This window comes from Podarcis liolepis (genome assembly GCF_965112155.1).
Source record: "Podarcis liolepis genome assembly, chromosome: 10".
Classification (NCBI taxonomy): domain Eukaryota; kingdom Metazoa; phylum Chordata; class Lepidosauria; order Squamata; family Lacertidae; genus Podarcis; species Podarcis liolepis.
Window position 1 is genome coordinate 71,928,166 of NC_139562.1, and position 23,673 is coordinate 71,951,838.

Consider the following 23,673-nt stretch of genomic DNA (forward strand, 5'->3'; position numbering starts at 1 on the left):
GAAAAATCACACAGTGCTAAAACAGACCATAAAATTTGTGGTATTACCATGCAAAAATGACCAAAAAAATAGTTGGGGGAAAGCAAAGGATGGGGCCGTGGACCCCTGCGTGTGTTTCATGGACCTCCAGGGGCCCCTGGACCCCCAATTGATTGGCAGTGGCTTTCCAGAGTTTCAGACAAGAGTTCTTCCTCAGCTGTACCAGAAATGCAAATCTGGAATGCTCTGCAAGCAAAGCATGACCTTCACTACAGAGCCACTACTCAAGACCGCTTTTTTTTTCTTCCAAATTTAAAATGTTAACAGTAGCAGGAAGTAAAATACTACCATACTTTACCTGCTTTGTGTTTCTCTGTTAGATGACTGTAATCATCTTGGTGGAAGTACTCATAACATGAAGTTCCTAGAAGCTCTTGTGGTAAGTATCCTAAAATAACTGTTGCACTATAAAGAAAACATGAACACACTACAGATTCTGAAAACACCTGAAACGGGCTTTTTAAACACTTTACTCTGGTCCCTCATGCATACGAAAAGCAACAGATGCTCGTTTCTGGGGGGAAAAATACTAAAACTTAAAGTTAACATATATAGCCAAAACAGAAGGACGAACAAATGCTACATTGTAATCCTTTTGTATTATTAGATCTAATAAAAGGAAACATCACCACAATTCTAAAATTGAATTCAACTTTGAAACCACATTTGATTTTTTATTTAAACTTCTATCAGTTTGAAGTCAGAGATTATTTGTAAATGTTCATATCAAATCAAATAAAAAACCCCCTTTGTTAGAAACTAGTACTTTAAATAAGTCTTACTTAACTAGAGGACTCCAAAGTAGTTTATAGAGCAACAGCAACTTAACAGGAAGTCTGCAGTGTGGGAGGGGATCTTATCTAAATACTGAAACTTTACACAATTTAAGAGCTATTGTCTTAAAATTAAAAAGACAAAAATGCTTACCGCTGGTCTACAAAAACAAATTTTCCATCCATGGCAAAACGTGCTACAAATTCTGTTGGCTTGACTTTTATCTCACCACTTTTTTGTGGAACAGCATAAGGGTGTAATCGCCCAATTGCAACAAGGCAGTTAAAGTTACTGCTGTCCTTTTCAGCATCACCCTCTTCTTCAGCTCCCACTTCATTAGGAGGCCAGCTCTTCAGATACCCGGTGCAATGAACAGTACAGTACTTTTTAAGATCTAATTTATTACAAACACAAAACAGTTTTTCAATTTCTTTTCTAAAATCATCAGAAGCTACATTTTGCACTAACCTAAAGGCATGAGCTAAACAATTATTAAATTCAAGGCTGTAGTGTCAATTTGTTATATATTTTTTTAAAAAAACACTGTTTAGGTTTGGCTTACCTGTGGAAGCGTACTTCTAATCTTACAAATGATTTGAGAAGGTAAGTCATAGGTGTTGGCAATAAAAACGTGTTCTTACATATAAGAAGAAAATTTAATAGTTTAGTAATAGAGACTGCTTTCCAGTACAATACTGTTTGATTTCAAAAGTGTTATGATTTACATTGAGCCAGATAAAGTGCAGAAGGGACTTTGAGCTTGAGCCTATTAAAAACTTAATGTCCCTCTCCGATACAAAAATATGGGGAAATCAGGAAAGAGAACAAATTGGAAATTCTATTTATCTTTCATTTGGATACATAAAGGCATAATTGCAAAGGTTTCTCATCTCCCCAAAATGGGGAACATTGAAACATGAACCCCACATGTACAGTTTCAAATGCTACAGTCCAGAAACACGCACATCATATATCATAGTTACAGATGGGTAGCCGTGTTGGTCTGCCATAGTCAAAATAAAAAAAAATCCTTCCAGTAGCACCTTAAAGACCAACTAAGTTAGTTCTTGGTATGAGCTTTCGTGTGCATGCACGAAGAAGTGTGCATGCACATGAAAGCTCATACCAAGAACTAACTTAGTTGGTCTTTAAGGTGCTACTGGAAGGAATCATATATCATAGTTTGGTTCTAAAGCCTTGACCATATTTAGTGCAAGGCACATGTACAAATTATTTGTGAGAAACAATGAGCATTATATCAGGTAAAACATCACAATCTTATGCACTGCTCTGTGGAACTGACTTGCTTAAGATGCTGTTATAGCAATATGCTTGCACTATTTCACTTGAAGTGAGAGATAAGGTAGAGATAAAAGGTAGGCTTCAGTAGGCTTCAGTGGGGTATTGTTCAGCTCTTACTGCCTACATAAAGTAGACACACTGCATTTATTCTAAAATAAGAGCACTGGGTCCTCAGTACATTCAGCAATACTACACCACAAAACAAGACTTGCAAAATACTGATACCAGTGGTTGTCTACATTCGAAAAGTGTGCTGAAAAATCTGGATTGTAACAATAGGTAAACTAGTGAAATTCCCAAAATGGTACTTGCTTTATTAATATAATACAGGGGTGAGGAACTTCAGGCCTGGAGGCCAAACACAGTGCTGCAGTCCTCTGGCCCGAAGGACACTCCCCAGGCCACATCCCTCACTGCTCCTGCTTCACACTCCCAAGGGCTTTTGCCTGGCTGCAATGTGCAGGATGGAGGATTGAGAGAGTTGCAGGGGGGCATGTAGAAACTAGTCCAGTGTATAAAGGTGAAATTTTCATTGATTGCTCTGCCTTTTGTACTCACTGGCATGTGGCCCTCAGAAGATTGCCCAGAAGAAATGCGTCCCTCCGGCTGAAAAAGTTTTCCCACCCCTGATATAACAGAGGCAGGATTATTATTATTTAATCCCATTAGGACATGCATGTGTGGAATTGCCTATCTTGCAGAAACTATCTATTCAATCCTAACTGTTGGTAAAATACTACTGAAATTATTACTAAACTGTCCATGTTACAATTGTGATAAAATGAATTTATTTGGTGTTCGGATCAAACACTCTCCTCAAGATGCAACCAAAAAACTACCTCATTCATATAAAATGAACATTGTTACTCTGTACAAGCATCCAGATTACGGCAGTGGAACTTTGTTACAACCCAAATGCTATCCCTGGATTAATGCAGGCCAGGATGTCAGTCCCCTACTGAACTAGCACAGGACCACCGAATACAATGCTGATTCTAGTGACAGCCATTTCTTCTTTAATAAAGTCAACAGATGTAGCACAGAAATACTCATCCCACACACATGAAGTTTAAGTAAGTAAGGAGGGTAATAAATTTAGATTGAAGTTAATTTATTTCCAACTATTGTTTTAGGTATTTTGAATGCTGAAGTCCACTTCTTATAGCTTTGAGGTTTTATTAGAATCAGGTGGTATACAAATCATGTGAAATAAATAACACAGCTGTAACATTTTAAGAAGATCATATTTTGAAATACACTTGCACAAGTACTGTATTTTTCACCCCATAGGACGCACCTAGGTTTTTTGGGGGGAAATAAAGAAAAAAAATTATTTTCCCCCCCCCAGGTGCGGGGCTGGGGTGGGGGGAGCACGAGCTTCCCCCGACCCCAGCCCCCAGAACAGGCTGCTATCCGCAAGCCATGGGAGAGCTGCGCAAAGCCCGAAGCCTGGGGCGTGCTGAGCTCAGCGCACCCCAAGCTTCTGGGTGCAAGCAAGCTCTCCGCTATCCGTGGGAGAGCTGCGCGACTTCTCCCACGGCTTGCGGATCGCTTCCTGAAGCCTTCCTAAAGCGGATAGCTTCAGTGAAAGCCTTCATTTTTGGAGGGGAAAAAGTACGTCCTATAGGACGAAAAATACGGTAAGTAAGAATGGGGGAAAGCTGAGGTTGAAGTTGCATTTTTTAAAATGAGGTATGTGGTCTCACAATTAAACCAATAAAAATGGTTAAATTTAAGGAAACCAGCTGTACAATATTCTACTAAAAATATTGTCATTGTCCTATGTATGCAAGTTTCTACAGACGTTTAAAAAAAGAATGATTCAGGCAAAAAAAAGTTTAAAAAAGAATGATTCTGCCCAATTTCTTAACAGCTTTTGAGAAACCTTTATATTTGCTGTAGTCCTGGTAACTTAAATCCTATTAAATGCCTTTCAGGAAACCATTTCATGTTTCCAGAAGCATATTATTCTCATGGATTCTACAATTTTACATCACTTACAGTGCAAACCAACATATGTGTACTTGTAAGTCAGTCCATTAAACTTGATGGAGTAACTTTTATTTAAATGTGTACAGAAATGCAGCCTCAAATCATACAATAATAATTCAAGCACATTATGATTTAACACATACAGCACTTGAAATAAAATATTATTCACTTATTTAGAAATACCTTTCGTCTTTGAGTTTGGCAAGGACTCATTTTCTTCTTTCACTGTGGTTTTTATACACTTTATTCGACAAAAAAATGAACGGCGAGCACCAGAATACAGACGACATGATGACCCAGCTTGAAAATCTGTGTGAACTTGCAAACCGGCTTTTAAAGTTTAAAAAGGAACAAAACACACAAAAATACTTGGCATGTGAAATAGAAACACTATTCAGCTTTCACATGCTTCCAAGATACTTTCATATTGCTTCTGAAATTTCAGCATATATAGCTTAGAAACCTTTGATGAATTAAAATATGAAAATGAAGAAATATGGTTAAAGTAACTCAAGAGGGGGAAAGCAGCAATCTATTTTACAACCCAACCAATGTTATGCATGATGATACAGTATGACTGAAGTTTGAATTTGAACTCCATATAGCTTTAACCACTAATTTGGTAGGAACATTAAAAAAAAGGTTTCTGAGGATGCTCATACAAAAACCAGTTACAAGTTACATAATGTATATGATAGAAACAGTATCTGATTACATTAGGAATGGCATGTAACATTTTTAAATACAGTGATTCTTGGTAGTGAAGCATTTTATCCTCCGCTAGACTACACCAGGTTTTTCTACTGACTAAACACACACACAATAAACCAGAATGCCTGGTAAAAATGACATGACTGATTTTGCTACATATCTAAAATTATTTCTTGACATTATCAAAAAAACATGCTTCTTGGGGCACTTTCAGTTGTCTTAAAGTCTTCCACATTAAGTACAACCAAGCACTCATGATTTAGCTCATATAAATAAGAACTGCAGGAACATGGCTATATGTACATACAGCTAAATCATGACATCTAAGCAATTTTAGGTGAAGACTTACTTTTGGTGTCTATTAGCTTTTCTCTGGGAGAAGCATCTGAAGATGAAAGTTGCTCCTTCACTTTGGCAACATCCTTTGGATGAAGATAGTCAAAAAGACTTTGCCCAATCAAACTCGTCTAATGGAACACAACATTGTTACCTCATAAGCTGTGCATTACAAATCTCGTTCACAAACAAAAAGACACAAGTATACTGAAGAACACTGAGTACTTAAAAGTACTCCACTGTAAGGGCTAAGGTGTGTGTGTGTGTGTGTGTGTTGTCACACATTCACAGTCACTATAATGGATTGTTGAATCAAACATTTGGGTTTGTTTTCAAAGAAAACTGCATTTAAACAATATCAGATATTTTCACATTATAGCAGAGAGCACTGGCTGGCAAACTATTTAAATAACATTATGCAATTCTGAAATTCAGAGGTAAGGAAACAGCTAGGTGGTGGTGCCAACGACGACTATAATAACATGCAGGTGAAGCTTGTCCACTGTCAGCCACTAATGGGGAAGAGCCACATGTGACTGAAGAACTCCTGCAACAGTCATTAACGGGGAGGGTGTGTTTATTTGTTTTGTGAATATATCCCCTGTCCTTCAAATGCAACAAGAACCTACTGGATCAGGTCGATGGCTTATCTACTCCTGCACCATGTTCTCAGTTAGCAATCAGATGCCTCAGGGAAGCCAGCAAGCAGGGCAGGAGAACAACAGTACTTTGCCCACCTGCAGTTCCCAGAAACTGGGAGGCATACAGCATCTGACAGGGGAGGTAGAACAAAGCCACAGTGGCTAGCAGCTGTTAATAGCTTTGTCCTCCATGTCTCCAGGGCAGCTTACAAAAACCTCTGGAAGTAAAAAATGGCAATGCATGTGTGATGGTGAAGGGTGTAGGGTTGGCACTTGTCAGGGCAATTAGGAATACTTATAGAAACTGTTATTCTAAATATTTTGCTGTGAAATACTGTCTACATTCAGTATTTAGTACACAAAGTCACCTACTGGGTCATAGTTAAGGATCTTGAAAACAGATTCTGAAACAAACAGGATTTTCCCTCTGTCACATCCAACCACAAAGAGGAACCCATCAGCAGCCTGTAAATTGAGAGAGAGAGAAAACACACACACACACACACACACACACACACACACGTTTATAGGCAGAAAAAACAAGATCTCAGGAGGCAGAAAAATAAATTATGTCAACAGTAGTTTTAATAATTTAAGATTGCAGCATTGATTTGAACATATTATGTTAGTTAAAAACATGTTTCCTGGATCCTTGTGTGTTTCTAAGCACAATTCAAAATTCTGGCTTTTAATCTTTAAAATCATTACAGCTTGGATCCAGAGTTTCTCTCCCAATGTCAGAGGGAGGTTCTTTCTATCTTAGGAAGAGAACCTTGGTTCCAACTCAGGATTGTCTAAAGCAGGGAGTCAAACTGAACTTGAACTTGAACCTGCACCAAACCCCAGAACAGAACCTGAAGCATGATCTTAAAGTCTCTACTGAACCTTAACTGAAAAAGCACTGTTAAAAGAAAAGTGTCACTGGTTCAGAATAAGCATTCAACTAATGAATCAACTGATATGGTAAACCCACTGAATCCACCAGGATCAGAATGAGCACATACATTAAAACCAATATCTGGGAGGATTTATATATTTTGTGGTATACAGGATTCTATATTCTGTTCTCTCCAAAGACTTGACCTGGGAAGCATTAGGCAGGGACAGAATTGGAAGTCTCCATTCCCTCTGCCAGAGAGGTTTGGTCAACATACAACTGATGACATTGAAGGGATGACTATAATACATGTGATGTGGCACAGGAATACCATACGGGAGTCAGATGACATATCTGGTGTCTTATCAAAGTATGGATTGATTGATTGATTGATTGATTGACTGATTGAATTTGGATATTGCCCTATAACTGCAAGTCTCAGGGTGGTTCACAGGATAAAAGCACAATATAAAACCACAAAAGACAAATAAATAAAAAAGAACAACTCAGTAATTCCCCCACACCAACACATTTTAAAAGGACATTGAATGTCAGTCAACCAAAGGCCTGGTTAAAGAGGAACATTTTTGCCTGGCACCTAAAGGTGTATAATGAAGGCCCCAGGTAAACCTCCTTGGGGAGAGCATTCCATAAACGGGGAACCACTGCAGAGAAGGCCTGTTCTTGTGTTGCCACCCTGCAGACCTCTTTTGGAGGCGGCACATGAAAAAGGGCCTCAGAAGATGATCTCAGAGTCTGGGTAGGTTCATATGGAGAGAGGCGGTTCTTGAGGTATTGTGGTCCTGAGCCATTTAAGGCTTTATAAATAAAAATCAGCACTTTGAACTGGGCCCAGAAACTAACTGGTAGCCAGTGCAGTTGGACAAGGATCAGTGTAATATGCTCAAACCATCTTGCCCTCCCTGGTGAGCAACCTGGCCACTGACTTCTTCACTACCTGAAGTTTCCGAACCATCTTCAGAGGCAGCCCTACATAGAATGCATTGAAGTAATCTAACCTTGAGGTTACCAGAGCATAGGCAACAGTATTTAGGCTATTCCTGTCCAGATATGGGTGTAGCTGGGCCACCAGCCAAAGCTGATGGAAGGCACTCTGCGCCACTGAGGCCACCTGAGCCTCAAGTGATAGCAAAGGTCCCAGGAGTACGCCCAAGCTATAAACCTGCTCCTTCAGAGGAAGTATAACCCTGTCAAGAGCAGGCATCCTCCCAGCCATCTGCTCTAGGGAACCGCCCACTAACAGTGCCCCAGTCTTATCTGGACTGAGTTTCAGTTTGGTGGCTCTCATCCAAGACACCTGCCCAGCACTTCCACTGCCTCACCTGCAGATGTAAAGGAGAAACAGAACTGAGTGCCATCAGCTGACAATGTACTCCAAACCTCTGGATAACCCCACCCAGCAGTTTCACGTAGATGTTGAACAGCATAGGGAATAGGATGGAGCCCTGAGGAACCCCACATTGAAGGCTCCGGAGGGCTGAAAAGCACTCCCCAAGCAACACCCTCTGGGAATGGCCATTTAAGTAGGACTGGAACCACCGCAAAGTGATGCCACACACCCCTAACTCAGGCATCTGCTCCAGAAGGATACCATGTTCGATGGTATCAAAAGCCACTGAGAAGTTAAGAAGAATTAACAGGAACACATTTCCCCTTTCTCTCTCCCAACAGAGGTAATAATAAAGGGCAACCAAAGCAGTTTCTGTACCAAAGCCAGGCCTTAACACTGATTCAAATGGATCTAGAAAATCGTTTCATCCAAGAGCTCCTGGATCTGGTACAATATGAACATATATATGAATGTAAAATAAAGTCGGAATATGAAATAGGGATTATTGTGTGAACCCAAAACTGGACCAGGAAAACAGTGAACAATTTTAGAGGGCAAGAAAAGCACAGATTGGAATTAAACCAAGTCATTCAAATAAATGGGGAGGGGGGGGAGGGTTTGCAATGCACTTATGTGAGGACTAAAACTGGAGGAGACACCATTGCTGTGCAGAGTACGTCCTTCATGCTGCAGTGCTCAGTTAATCTGTAGGTGGCCAGAAGGTCTACGGTTAACGCATCTGTTATGGCTAGACCTTCAGAATCCTGAGCAGAGAAGAGTGCCCTGTATGGCAGCCCGCTAGAATACTTCAGGCCCTAAGAAACAGAGAGGTGAGTGAGCAGGCTCTCCAAGGCCCAGAGAGCCTGAAGAAACCTTCAGCCCAGGCAATGGTGAGCATGGTGTTGTGTCTCTATAATAGAGAGGATGTTCCATTTCTGGTCTGGTTCAGGTGTGTTTATGTCCCTCCCTTCCAGAGGATTAAAAACATTAAAATTCATATTGTCACCACAAAGATCCAATTTGAAGAAGTCAATCTTGGAGGATGATTTGTTTGTGAGACAGCAGAAATGATAGAAAACTTGTCATGCCCTCTTCAGTTTACATGTAGAATGAGGAGAGGGGCAGCAGCTTGAACCACCTGGAAGTAGCTTTTAATAGTTCTTAATGTATTATTATATTTGATTAATATATCAGTATCAGTCATCTTGAGGTTGTCTTGGAGAAAGGCAAAGAAAGTTAATAATCCAGTATGAAGCAATTACTGTTGAAATAACACTCAATTCCTGACCTTTCTTTACTTACCTTAAGAATTAAGTGTTGAAGTTCATCATCTTGTAAAAAAAAAGGCTTGTAGCGGACTTCTGAGTAAGAATTAGAAGAACCTGCAAAATGATAAATGATAAATTAATTTCTAAAAGGAGACCAAAGGCAGATAAAGAGATTTCACACCAAGTCATTGATTTACTAGCGGGAAAACACCCCACAAATATGCTCACACAACAAGACTTGTTTGGCATTTTCACTTTTAAAAATGCAAACTGGTCATAAAGGTTTGCAAGTGAAAGCTGAGACAAAAGAGTATGGAAAACTCTTTTTTCCATACTCTTCCACAGCAGGGGTCAGCAAACCTTTTCAGTAGGGGGCCAGTCCACTGTCCCTCAGACCTTGTGGGAGGCTGGACTATATTATGAAAGGAAAAAAAGAATGAATTCCTATGCCCCACAAGTAACGCAGAGATGCATTTTAAATAAAAGCACACATTCTACTCATGTAAAAACATCAGGCAGGCCCCACAAATAACCCAGAGATGCATTTTAAATAAAAGGACACATTCTACTCATGTAAAAACACACTGATTCCTGGACCATCCGCGGGCCTGATATGGAAGGTGATTGGGCCGGATCCGGCCCCCAGGCCTTAGTTTACCTACCCATGACCCACAGAGAGCAAATTTTAAGTCTTAAACAGATAAAAACATAGAGAAGAAAATGGTAGAATGCCTTCTCAGTAGTCGCACCCTCCCTGTAGAACACCCTCCCTTTAGATGTCAAGGAATTAAACAATTATCTGACTTTCAGAAGACACCTGAAGGCAGCCCTGTTTAGCAAAGTTTTTAATGTTTGATGTTTTTGTATGTTTCGATATATGCTGTGAGCCGCCCAGAGTGGCTAGGGAAACCCAGTCAGATGGGTCAGGTATAAATAAAATAATAATAATAATAATAATAATAATAATAATAATAATAATAATAATAACAGTATTAACATATTTCAGGTTCCGTTTTCATAAATACTTAAAGCAGTGGAAAACTGTTCTAAATTTAACATCAAATCCAATGGTCTCTTTCAACAGCAATAAAAGCAAGGATTGCTGTGTCAGTGCACAGTATAACTTGCCAGGACACTTTTCATGCCTTACAGAGAGGCAGCTTGCTCAAAAGATATTGCAAGCAAAGAAAGCATTAGCTGGGCACTCAATCTGTCCTATATAGGACACTGTAGTATTTCTATTTGTGGAAGTCACTCTGCCCTGGTGTACACCTTTTTTACACTTAAAACAGGATATTTTATACCATTCTTAACTCACTTTTCAATGACTTTAAGTGCTGCACAGCCATTCTTAATACTGTGAGTTTATCCACTTTACGGGCCACTGGATTGCACTGAGGTATCATAGCAGATAGTTCTTCTATGAGGTTATTCATTTTGTCTCTTCTTCGTTTCTCTGTCTGGCTATGAGCCTCCCTAAAAAGAGTGCAGAAGACATATCTTGTGCAGGGTACTTAATAAAAACAAGTTGAACTCCATATAACATGTTGCAAAGTTATTATATGAACAGCAAGAGAACGCAGAAAGAACCATACTGATTTCTGCAATTAATAACTAGAGATGGGAGAAAATATTGATATACAAATATAAGTAGGGGCTGAGTATTCATGGGGGATAAATAAATGACTGTCAAAACCTCTTATTTATAGTTTTTGACATTTTTTCAAGTTTAAATTACAGAAGTATATATGTATGTATACACACACCTAAACATTATCTAGGATTAAATCTAAAATTAACACTAACAAATGAAAGTTAAGACTTTATCCTCTTAAAACTACCATGACCCCTCAAGCAAACAAATTAAAGCCTGCACCAACCAGTACACATGCACGAGAACTAGGGATATGCCAGGCTCTGTGGGATCTTCCACTGACTCAGGTGGATCTTCTTGGATTATTTTATACCCTGTAAATGGAGTTCAGCAGTCTACTCAGTTCTCAAATTCAGTGTTAACTCTACTAGCCAAACAAGGAATACTAGCCATTTTATCTGAAGCAGAAACACTGTTTTACGTAACTACACTATATTTCTGGAAAGTTCTTTACATTTAGTCTGTAAGTGATCTTGATGAGCATTTTGAATTTGTAGAAACACAAATATACATTTAACCACCACTTTAACTCTTCTGAGCATGGTATTCAAAAATACTGTACTGTATTTATCTATTTGCTTGTTAGTTCGTTAAGGCATTATACCTGCTCTGGAGATCATCAACATCACATGCATACCTAGAGAAAAGAGAAGTTATACTATTTAGAAGACATCAAAATCAAGAATGAAAAACAATTACAATAGAAAATCATGCTGAGTTTTCCTTACTCTTCTTACAGCAGAGACCTGGGACACATAAGAACGCCAAAAAAGAAAAGAAAAATGCCTTTCTTCTTTACCCCTGAACACCAGTCATAGAAGACTGCATTCCAGTACAGTGGTACCTTGGGTTACAGACACTTCAGGTTACAAACTCCGCTAACCCAGAAATTTGTTAAGAACTTTGCTTCAGGATGAGAACAGAAATTGTGCTCCAGCGGCACGGCGGCAGTGGGAGGCCCCATTAGCTAAAGTGGTGCTTCAGGTTAAGAACAGTTTCAGGTTAAGAACGGACCTCCAGAATGAATTAAGTTCATAACCTGAAGTACCACTTTAATGTGATTCCAAGAGTTTTCCTTGGTTTTTGTGGCTATGGGGTGAAGATGTACTAAAGATTGTGCTGCAGCCTGAAACAGCCCAGGGCAACTGTAGTCAAAGTTATTTCACGTACTGCAGGAGTAGGGACCCCATTTCAGTCTAAGGGCTGTGTTCCCCACATGTGTAAACTTGGGTGGGGGGACATATGCAGGACGAAACCCAAAAAAGTATACAGTGCAAAACAAATCCAGTTACAGAAATACTGTACATTTTCAGGCACATACACACGCCACTTACTTCTGCATAACATTCAGCTTCCTTCCACCCAGCTCCATCTCTCCAAACTTCCCAAATCCACAGCTCCACAGAAGAGACATCTCGCTTCTCCTTTCACTTCCTGCATCTCAATCTCTGTTTTCCCTCCCAACTTTATGCCTCCCCCCCCCTCTCTCTCCTTTTCCTCTCCTCCCGCACTGGAATTATGGAGCATCTCTTTTCCTGCAATTACTCTTTGGCCTGACTTTTCCTGCAAGAATCCCACCCTGTAACTAGAGTCCCCACTATTTCTTGTTGAAGATGCCTCCAAAGAGGGGATTGTCACTTTGGGAGAAGTGAGAGGAGCTGACTGGTTCTTGAAATACTTGGGCACTTTTGGGAAAGGCTGCATGCTGCTGAATACTCCCCAGGGCACCTGGGCATGTATGAGTGCTTCCTAGCACAGAAAGGAATGCCCGGATATGGCTACTTCCCTGAGTAAGGGAACATGCTGACAGCTGGTGAACTAACTGCAGCAGGCATCCGAAGCATGAGACAATGAGGGGGTGGAGCCTTGGAAAGTGAGTAGGCTGAACAGAAAGGCTGTGTTGACCAGATGCAGCCCACATACCCACGGATGTAGCCACAATTTTTGTTAGGGGGGCAGAACCAACATGATTTGAAATACTTAACTAACTGACCATTGTTTTATTTGATCTAGGGGAGGCAGCTGCCCCCCTGGGCTACACCCATGCCCATGCCACTGGTTCCCCACCCAGTACAATCAATTTGGGCCTTGCTATAGCCATAGCAGAATACCCTGACAATTAATAGACATTTTCCCTTATCACATCTGTCACGACATAACTTTTTGTTAATTACTTTTAATCATCTGGCAATTTAAAATGATGTGCAACTTCCCAGCAATTCTTATAATATAGTACACTAAAGATTGTGGTAAATATCCCTGATGCCATAACCAACTTGAACAAGAAAGTATTTGAAAGATGCTCACATTCAGAAAGTGGGTACTGTCATAGAATCTTAAGAGTTGGAAGGGACCCAAGGGTCATCTAGTCCAACCCCATGCAGTGCAGGAATCTCAGATGAAGAATGCATTACAGATGGCCATCCAACCTCTGCTTAAAAACTTTTGGTATGTCAACTTTTAGTATTATGAAGAGATATTATGAAAAGCACTTTAGAGAGCTCAGATAGGAGTTAGTAGTTCAGAAACAGATTTTCAACAACTCTATGGAAAATCTAAATAGAAGCAGCATGGTGTATCGGATGAGGTAAGATGCCATTGTTGGAAAAGATAAAGATGTACATAAAAAAAATCATAGTGTTAACTCACTGAGACCATCTGTGGCAAGAAGAATCTACACTAGACAAATGGAAAGTAGGAATAAATTTCATTACATCATGGAGGCCACCTGAAACAGCTGAGCTTTCCGATACCCTCCTTCGGATAGGCTTCATTCAGTAGGATAATCTTGGTACCAAATCTAATGGTTTTTAGGTTAAATATTTGTTGCTGTTGTTTTAAAATATGTAATCCCCTCCAATTAAATCCTATAATGTTTTCAGTTGTTGATTTCCAGCCCTGCTGTTTTATTATTTCAAAATATCAGGAAAGTATCAAATTATATTCTTGGAAAGAACAGATAAGAGGTAAAAATGTTAAAAAGGAATGAGAGCAGACAGTGTGAGTAAAATATGGAAATGTATGTTGGTTTAGGAAAATTATTGAGAACTGTGGGATTTGAAGAAGTTTACAAGGAGCAGCTAGTTGGAAATGGCATGAAGCACAGAAAAGAACAGACTTTTCCAGGCACAGAATATGTCATGGTAGATTAATAAAGGTGTGAATAGGAACTGGAAGCACAAGAAGCTGAAAATGCATTATCACTGTTCTGTCATGTGTTTAGTATGTAGCTCCTGAATATACACAAAAATATCTCCCAAAATAGATGCGTTAGATGCATAACATGTACACACACACTAGCAACTATAGGTCTAACACAAATCCAGTATTATTATACTACAGTGAGGCAGAAATTAACCCCCCCCCCAACTTACTGGTTATCAGAATCACTTCCTTTGCGTTTTCTTGGAAAGTCCACTCCAAATGTATTACTTGAGTTGGCAGTGACAGGCTGGGATATAGAAGTCATAAGGCTTGAGAACGCAGAGGCAACACACTGGTTTCCTTCCATCTGAAAATTATCTGCAAATAGTAAAATAGTGCCAAAGTTGAGACAGAGTGATTTTGTATGTACTGTATTCCGACCAATCTAGACAGAAATGAAAAAATTTGCTGACCTAAATCCATGAATAACCTTGATACAAAAGAGGAGCTCCCCCATGACAAACATGCTTCTTAATTCTGTGTCAATCAATCTGTCCATTTACATAATTTATGTCCCACACCGTCAACAAAGATTTATGCTCTTAGGGTAGCTGCTAACCATGGTATAAGAAGCAAGAAGTAAAACTTAAAATAATAACAACAATAACAACAATAATAAATACAAACTAATACGGGAAATTAAAAAGAAACTAAAACATCGCCAGACAATTTAACTACAGTATATGGGTAAAACGAATCTTCACTAAGTTAAAGAATGTTTACAGTCCTTTAAGCCTAGGAAAACAGATTGCCTGGTGACTAAGGATTCATCCACACACTTCCATTTTCCCTGGGGAAAACCCGCTGATGAATAAATGTCAATTGGGTTTTCTCTGGATTGACATTTGCTCCAATTTAGCACTGAAGAGCAGTTTTCCAGGGGGGAAGTGGTGAGGTAAAGGCAAAAGTGCTTGGACCTGTGCCTAGAAAACACAGAAAGTCATTTGGACCCATTCTTTCTAGGCACTGGACAAGCGAAAGTGTGGTCAAGCCCTTAATGATAGTAATGCAGTCTCTAGGTGGAACTCCTTTAAGAGAGTATTTTAAAGGTGTGGCACTACCAAAAAAAGGCTTGCTCTCTGCCACACATCAGGCTGCAGAGGCACAAGGAGAAAGGCCTTAAATAATGATCTTAAGGAATACATAGTCTGATGCAGAAAAAGGCAGTCCAACAAATATTTGGATCCAAAGCTGTGTAGGGTTTTAAAGGTTATGACAAGCACTTTGGACCTGAGCTCAGAAAGTCCCTGGAAGCCGGTAGATTTGTTGCAATAAACACAAATTATTTTCTCTTCACCTAATTCCCATTATCGGCCTAGGAACAGTGTTCTGGGCTATCTACAGTTTCTGAACTGTCTTCAAAAGCAGCCTCATATCAGTTACCAAGGCAAATATAACTGTGGCTAGGCTAGCTCAGTCTAGGAGAGGTTGCCATTAGCATATGAACCTGTCAAATGACAGAAGTTTCTTTGTGCCACCAAAATTACTTGACCCTTAAGAGAATGACAAACCTAATATCACTCCCAGGCCGTTAGATAAAGTACAATCCCTTCCAGAGCTGGTTGAAAAGGATCTGAAAGAGGATTAGCTTTTAGTATAACTTTCCATATAACTCCTGCTGCTGCAAACCCAACCTACAATGGCTACGGAAAAGTGACTGCCTGAAGCATTCACATCATTTTAAACACCTGGCCTTTTCTTCTCCACACTATGCTGTGCATACCACAACTCAATAAGAAATGTCTGTCTGTCTGTCATGCAACCCCTCACAGAATGCCTAAGTTTACTTACCTAATTAACAAAATGTATATACTGTTTGATTGTAATAAAATATCTAAGCACTTTACAGGAAATACTGAAATAAATAATCAAAAACATTTAAAAATAATTAACAAAATACACTGCAACTACAGATAAAAGGTTTTCCAACCCAGAATGAATACCTAAACTCTCTGCATATAAGGCCACATAAGAGTCTTCATGCTTTCTTCATGTTCACAATGACTTTATTACAACAGCAAAACACATCTAGGGGAAGCAGTGGTTTTGCTGCAAAAGACAGCAATGAAGGTGGACCACCGGTATAAAATTTACGGCATGTAATGCCTTAAGAGAGAATATTATGAAAATGATTTACAGGTGGTACATGACCCCAGTCAAGATTGCAAAAATCTACCATTTGCCCGATAATAAATGCTGGAAATGTAATGAAACTGAAGGTACTTTCTACCACCTTTGGTGGACGTGCCCGAAGATTAAGGCGTTCTGGGAAATGATATATAATGAAATGAAAAAGGTACTTAAATGTACTTTTCCCAAGAAACCAGAAGCCTTTCTCTTGGGCATTGTCGGCCAACTGGTGTCAAAGAAAGATAGGACTTTTTTATGTATGCTACTACAGCAGCAAGAATTCTCATCGCAAAGTATTGGAAGACACAGGATCTACCCACTCTGGAAGAATGGCAGATGAAGGTGATAGACTACATGGGGCTGGCTGAAATGACTGGCAGAATCCGAGACCAAGGGAAAGAGACGGCGGAAGAAGATTGGAAGAAATTCAAAATTTATCTCAAGAAATATTGTAAAATTAATGAGTGTTAAAATGTTGAAGTTATAGAAAAAAGGGGATTACAGCTGTAAAAGATCAAGTAAAAGAGAAGAACAAGGGAAAATTAGATAAATGTAAGGGGGAGGATTTGCTGAAATAAATTTGGAAATAGGGATGCAGAAAGGGGAGGTACGGGGAAGTCGCTGAAGTAAGGTTTACGGGGGAAAAAAGATTTGAAACTATACTTGTGTGTGTATGTGTTTGTTTGTTTGTTTGTTTGTTTTGTGTATTGTATGTGTTTATATAAATGTTGAAAAACCAATAAAAATTTCATTAAAAAAAAAGACAGCAATGAAGAGTCCTGGGCAAACTTAAAAACTAACATTTATTTTTCATTACACATATGAATGCTAATGATAGACCTGCTTACACACAGTTTCCCAGATTAACTGCCCCTTCCTTATCTTGCTTCAACATTTACCTATTTCATTTGCATGATCAAGTAGTTAATCAGAGGATGGAGTCAAATAAACATGAGGGAAAGAAACTTGACTAAATAATCAGATACTTCTTAATTTGCACCTGTTCTCTCACAGTACAAGCAACTATATTTGCATGTAAAGAGAAGATTGAGAATTATAATTCATTAGAAATATGCAGCAACTTGAATGATGTGGAAAATGGTAAGGCTAAAATGGACTGAGCATGCCTTGCTTGCGTGAATGAAGCTCTTACTCTCAGCACTTCAATATAATGAACAAATAAAGTACTTAAGACCATTACAGCATTTGCCTTATTAACATACCTTCTAGCACCCTTGTGATAGCTGGTAAGCAACAAAAAGGTTCACCACCCACTGCTGTAGGTGTTTAAGCTTGGAATATTGCAGTAAATATTACGGCCAATTGTGCTTCCGTTTTAGGGAAAGTAAACAGATTACTGTGACTCAAATCCAGGCATCCCTGAATGACCTATTTTTTTTTACACCCTGTATCTACAACAGATCACAACGTTCTGCAGAATTGTTAATGGGAATTTTTTTTTACCCATACATTCTTATCCACACCTTGCAGAATATTAATCTGCCAACAGGCAGGGGTGCCAAGAAGGAGGTACAAAGAATACACATGTATTGAATAAAACTTGAATAAAATAGGGGGGGCAAGTAAGCCCCATCCCTCATAATCAATCACGTGATGTGGCGCGCACACACTATTTGAATGGCAATGTCCCTAAACTTTGGCGTTAACTGCTATGTAGACAAGTCTTAACCTAAATGATTATTGTGAGATAAACCAGACTGGCTGCTTTCAGTGTTTTTAGCCAATCTTGTAATCTCCATTTGAGATCAGGTACTCCCTTTAAATTATTACCTGCTGATTCTACTACAGAGTAAATGTGGGTGAGTGCTAAAGAATCTTCCACCCTTGCAAAGAAACAGAAAAAGCACATGCAAACTGAAAACTCTGCAAATGTTAGAGTGATGTTGGATAGAAATTAAGTGGTTTCAGCTGTAATACTATAATGGAATATGAAAAATGGATTATTAATAGGTAAAAATTTAACGTTACAATATTTTAAGATTAAAGACTAGGATAAACAAAGAGGGTAAGGATTTGCTGAACCAACAAACTGAACTGGAATACAAAAAAGGGAGGCGTGAGGAGGTCCGGGAAACAAGCTAATGAAAAATAAGTAATGGAAAGAATGAGTTGTTTTTAACCATTTTTATTTTGTATTTTCTTATTTTTATATTTTTATTTTGTAATACTTTGAAAATTTCAATAAATATCTTATAAGAAAGAAAGAAAGAAAGAAATATTCACTGTATGCTTCACAAGTGGAGTGTTGTTCTCCAATTTCTGGGTATGTCCCCCCCCCCCCCCCGGGAAAGGCCGCAGTGGGACAGAGAGGTGGGGAGCATTATGTTCATCATGGAAGCAATATGCAGGGAGAAGTGATTACTGTAGTTGGGGGGATAAGGGGGTAAGGTTGGTGCCGCTGGTATTAAATGCTTAAATGGATTGCTGTTGAAAAAGATCAAGGCGCTTTTTATGGTTCTCATTCCCTTTCTATCCTTCCAACAACTCTGTGAGGTAGGTTAAGGTAAGTGACTGTTTCAAGGGCGCAAAGCGAGCTTCATGGCTGAGTGGGAGTTTCAAATTCTTTTTTCTAAAAAATGAAAAAGAAAAAAAATCCTGTAATTATTATGTGGTTTTAATAAATAACCATCTCAATTGAATACACTGCTTGCTTTTTAACTATTTATAACTTGATTTTTTCCAAGCATGAGCATCTGAACAGATCTGCTGTAAAACTCCCATCTGAAATACATTACTAATGATTATGTGCATAAGGTTTTAGTGATGAGTTGTAAACAAATAGTTCTTTATTGTTCAAATCTATTCCACATTTACCTATTTGTATAAATACATTCATATACAAGGGCACTGCTATTTGGCATTTAATATGGCAGGAGAGCGGGGGGGGGAGGTAGAGATTGTGAAAGGGCAATAATGGAGTTTTAGAAAGTACTCATAAGAGACATTTCACTATATTTAAGTTTTCAGAAGAGTAACAATTTCTTCACTTATCACCCTTGTTCCTCTAAGTTCCAAATGAGATGTGATAACAGAATAGGAAATACAGTGGTACCCCGCAAGACGAACGCCTCGGAAGATGAAAAACTCGCTAGACAAAGGAGTTTTTTGTTTTCTTAGCCGCTTCGCAAGACGCATTTCCCTATGGGCTTGCTTCGCAAAATGAAGCTTGCCCCGCAAGCTCCGGGGATAGCGGGGAAGTGCAGCGCGTCTTCCCCACTGTCCCCGGACCTCTTTTGAAGCAAGGGGCGGCGGGGAGAAGATCGCTTCTCCCCATTGCCAGCCCCGCAATTTTGAACCAAGGGGCGGCAACGGGGAAAAGCGATTCTCCCCGCTGCCCGTTCCCTTGCTTTAAAACAGGTCCGGGGACAGAGGGGAAGGCGCGCGCGCCTTCCCCTCTGTCCCCGGAGATTGCGGGGCAGGCAACGGGGAGAAGCAATCTTCTCCCCGGCGCCCCTTGCTTTAAACAGGTCCGGGGACAGAGGGGAAGGTGTGCGGCGCTTCCCCTCTGTCCACGGACGATCTCCATAGGAACGCATTGATTGATTTTCAATGCATTCCTATGGGAAACCGTGCTTTGCAAGACGAAAAACTCGCAAGAAGAAAAAACTTGCGGAACGAATTAATTTCGTCTTGCGAGGCACCACTGTATAAAGCTTATGCCGAAAATACTCCAGCTATACACCTCTCCAAGCGTGTTGCTCTGTGCAAACATGTTTGTGACAACCACTCTGTATATTCCCTGTATCTTTATGGTTTAAATTTAAAAGAAAACTATTTATGGGATTTGTGGGAGGGCCAATGGCAGGCTAAAGCATCATCTCACTGCACAAACCAGACCGCTGGCCTTCTCTGTTGCTACAGCCACCACTCCTCTACACAGGGTTTTATCGCCCCAACCCTATTTATTATTTTCATTGCCATGATGCTACACATTGTCGAAGGGAAACTCTCCACTGGGGTAAAAATCATATCGAACAGGTGGAAAGCTCTTTACCTTGAGCAGGCTGAAAGCAAAGAGTAAGGTTACCATAACTTTCATCATAGAGCTTCAATATGCTGGTGACAGCGTAGTGTGTGCACACTCAGAGGATGACCTCCAAACCATCCTAAATATCTTTGCAGAAGCCTACGGAAAGCTTGGCCTATGCTCAACATCCAAAAACCAAAGTGCTGCACCAACAAGCACAAAAAACCCATCTGCAGCACGACAAATCCAACTCAGTGGTGTAATGTTGGAAAATGTTGATGACTTTAAGTTACCTTTCCACAAGAGCCGACATTGATGCCAAACTCCAGCATTGCCTCAGCTCGCTGAGTGCAGGTTTCTCCCGATTGAAGGGCAGAGTGTTTGATGACTGGGACATTTGCATGGAAACCAAAATACTTGTTTACAAAGCTATAGTACTACCAACCTTATTGTATACCTATGAAACACGGACCACTTTTAAACGCCATCTCCAACTCCTCGACAGATTCCATCAACAGTGTCTCCGAAAAATTTTACATATCACTTGGGAAGACAGGCAAACTAATGCCAGTGAACTTAGCAAAGATCACGAAGAAATGATTCTTCAACATCAACTTTGTTGGACTGGTCATGCCTAATGATCGTCTTCCAAAGCAACTACTCTATTCTGAAGTTAAAATTGGAAAGTGAAATGCTGGTGGTCAACAGAAGAAGTTTAAAGACTGTCAAGGCAAATCCAAAAAAAGTAGTATAAACATCAACAACTGGGAAACATTGGCCTGCTAGTGTTCCAATTGGAGAACAGCCTTTACCAAAGGTGTCATGGACTTTGAAGACGCTAGAACTCAGGACGAAAGGGAGAAACGTGCTGAGAGGAAGGCACATGTGGCAAACCTTCACCACGATCAGCTCCCACCTAGAAACCTATGTCCCCACTGTGGAAGAACATGTGGAACCAGAAATTGGCTTCCACATTCACTTACGGACTCGTTGTTAAAACATGTTCATGGAAGACGATCTTTAAAATATAAAGGTAAAGGTACCCCTGGCCGTTAGTGAGGTTGCGGAACTTATCTCATTCTATAGGCCAAGGAGCCGACGTTTGTCTGCAGACAGCTTCCGGGTCATGTGGCCAGCATAACTAAGCCACTTCTGGTGCAACGGAACACCGACACCAGAGCAGCGCACGGAAATGCCATTTATCTTCCCGCCTCAGCGGTACCTATTTATCTACTTGCACTTTGACGTACTTTCGAACTGCTAGGTTGGCAGGAGCTGGGACCGAGCAACGGGAGCTCACCCTGTCGCGGGGATTCGAACTGACCTTCTGATTGGTAAGCCCAAGGCTCAGTGGTTTAGACCACAGCGCCACCCGCGTCCCACAGCCACAGAGCCCAAAATAATTCCCCATCCTTGCTCTAGCTCAGTGTTTCCCAACCTTTTTTGGGCAAAGGCACACTTGTTTGATGAAAAAAATCTCGAGGCACACCACCATTACAGCCCCGTGATGTCAGCGCGCAGCGTCACACCGGGAGGGACGCAGGAAAGTGTAACTTTCAATTTTTCCCTCCCCCTTGCCGGGGAACCTCCAAGCTTTGGGGGGGGGGGAGGCAGCAAAGCGAGGGACTGAGGAACTCCTCCAACGACAAGGGTTGGGGAAGAAGAGAAAGGGCTATTCTGCTCCAGTCACGGGAGGGGAATATTTACTGGCCCAACTGGTGTGCGGTCTTCGGAAAGCGGGGTGCGGGAAGGAAGCCTAGGCTCGGGGTCCACCGACCTCGGCGGAGAAAGGCAACAACCGGAGCCGATGACGAGCCGGCGCGTGCGTGCAGCGGCTGGCCTCGAGCTCGGGAAGCTGCGCGCGGCGATGTTGACGCGGGGCGCGCGAGAGCTTGGGGCGGGGCGGGAGAGAGAAAGAGTTGGCAGCACCAGGCGCTGTTACTTATTGCGCTGCGGACGCTGCCAGCAACTGCGGTGGTTGTGCGGCGGCCGCCGCCGCAGAACGTCCTCGTCAGTCAGCTGAGCTGCCTGGCGGCGTAGGGAGCCGAGGGGCGGGGCTTCCTTTCTGAAGGAGCTGAGGGTGGGGGTCCTCCGGCGCCTTCGGCGAAACGGCGCTGGCCCAGAGCGCTTCTAGGAGGCTGCCTTTGTGCGCGACGTAAAGCCCTCTTTCCCTCCCTCCAGCCCCATGTCACATGTGGAAAAGGGGGCTGGATCGAGTGACGCAACTCGGAAAACTGTTAGGGAAGCCAGAGCAGGAAAGTGAGTGGGAGGCGGCGTCACCGCTTTAACCCACGTTTCCTTTTTGAAAGAGAAACCAGTGTTTCCCAACCTTTTTTGGAGTCGCCCGCCTCCCTCCAGGCAACATCTCGCGGCACACCAGGCAACATCTCGCGGCACACTAGTGTGCCGCGGAACACCGGTTGGGAAACACTGCTCTAGCTTATCCACCTTGTTCAGCATCAGAAAAGGAGGGTGTAGAAAGATCCAGTACGTTTTAGGAGCTGGATTTTTTCCTGGAGATCAGTAACATGGCCTATACTGGTTTTTTTTTTATAACTATTTCTTAATAGGTGAAAACTGGAAAATTAAACAATCCAGTCATAAACTTTGCAAGGAAAACACCAGCCTCGAAACAAGATAGGACTTGACCTACTTTCTGAAGACAGAACTTACGGTAGATATGCTACTTCTCTAGTGTGAAGTAAAATAGAAATGACAACAACAGAAAACCGTCTCAAATTAGCATATACCTTTCTAGATTTAAATTTTGGCAACAGACAACTTTGAAGTGTTAAGAAGGAAGCTATACACTTTAACATTGTTCTATATATATCACTTGACCCTCAGATTTAAAGAACAAGGGATATTAATATACACAAAAATAATCCATAACCTAAAGTACAGCAGCATGGCAAAAAATTATCTTGACACATACAAAATTATTACAAAGCTAGGGAGTAAAAACATATTTTAAAATTAACTGTAGATAAAATTGCAGCATATTGTAAACCAAGAATCAGGACCTCCAAGGATATGCGACTCCGATTACAGAACAGCTCCAGCCAAATGATAAAACGATTTATCCATCTGCATATATCTATAATTCTATAGACTATTCACAGAAAAGTGCATCTGGACTGCATTTAGCAGCATTTAATGCATCCCAATATTTCAGTTAAACAATGTAGAAATCACACCCAAATTGGGACTGATTTTAACCTCCTCTGTCAAACATAAAATACACAACAAGTATTAGTTTATGTATCCAACCGATGTCATTTCAGAAAGCTGGAGTTCCACCAGGACACATTTTAAAAGCTCCAGAGGGGATTCCTAAAGCATCGCTGCAGGTTCCTCTTCCTATTCTCCCGCTTTTTCCGAGAGGGGAAAAAGTCATTTGGAGAAA

At 40.7% G+C, this 23,673-nt stretch overlaps 1 protein-coding gene across 3 annotated transcripts in view; it reads right to left on the minus strand.

The window, feature by feature from the left end:
• BMAL2 (basic helix-loop-helix ARNT like 2) overlaps nucleotides 1–23,673 on the minus strand; it is a 39,445-nt gene that overhangs the window by 12,977 nt on the left and 2,795 nt on the right. For all 3 annotated transcript variants that reach the window (XM_083464074.1, XM_083464075.1, XM_083464073.1), the window contains exons 2-10: nucleotides 14,320–14,467; nucleotides 11,550–11,582; nucleotides 10,610–10,767; nucleotides 9,326–9,405; nucleotides 6,168–6,260; nucleotides 5,168–5,285; nucleotides 4,291–4,437; nucleotides 967–1,207; nucleotides 338–444 (exon numbers count right to left, since the gene is read on the minus strand). In XM_083464074.1, coding sequence (XP_083320200.1) covers nucleotides 338–444; nucleotides 967–1,207; nucleotides 4,291–4,437; nucleotides 5,168–5,285; nucleotides 6,168–6,260; nucleotides 9,326–9,405; nucleotides 10,610–10,767; nucleotides 11,550–11,582; nucleotides 14,320–14,467 — 1,125 coding nt within the window. The remainder of the gene's footprint in view (nucleotides 1–337; nucleotides 445–966; nucleotides 1,208–4,290; nucleotides 4,438–5,167; nucleotides 5,286–6,167; nucleotides 6,261–9,325; nucleotides 9,406–10,609; nucleotides 10,768–11,549; nucleotides 11,583–14,319; nucleotides 14,468–23,673) is intronic.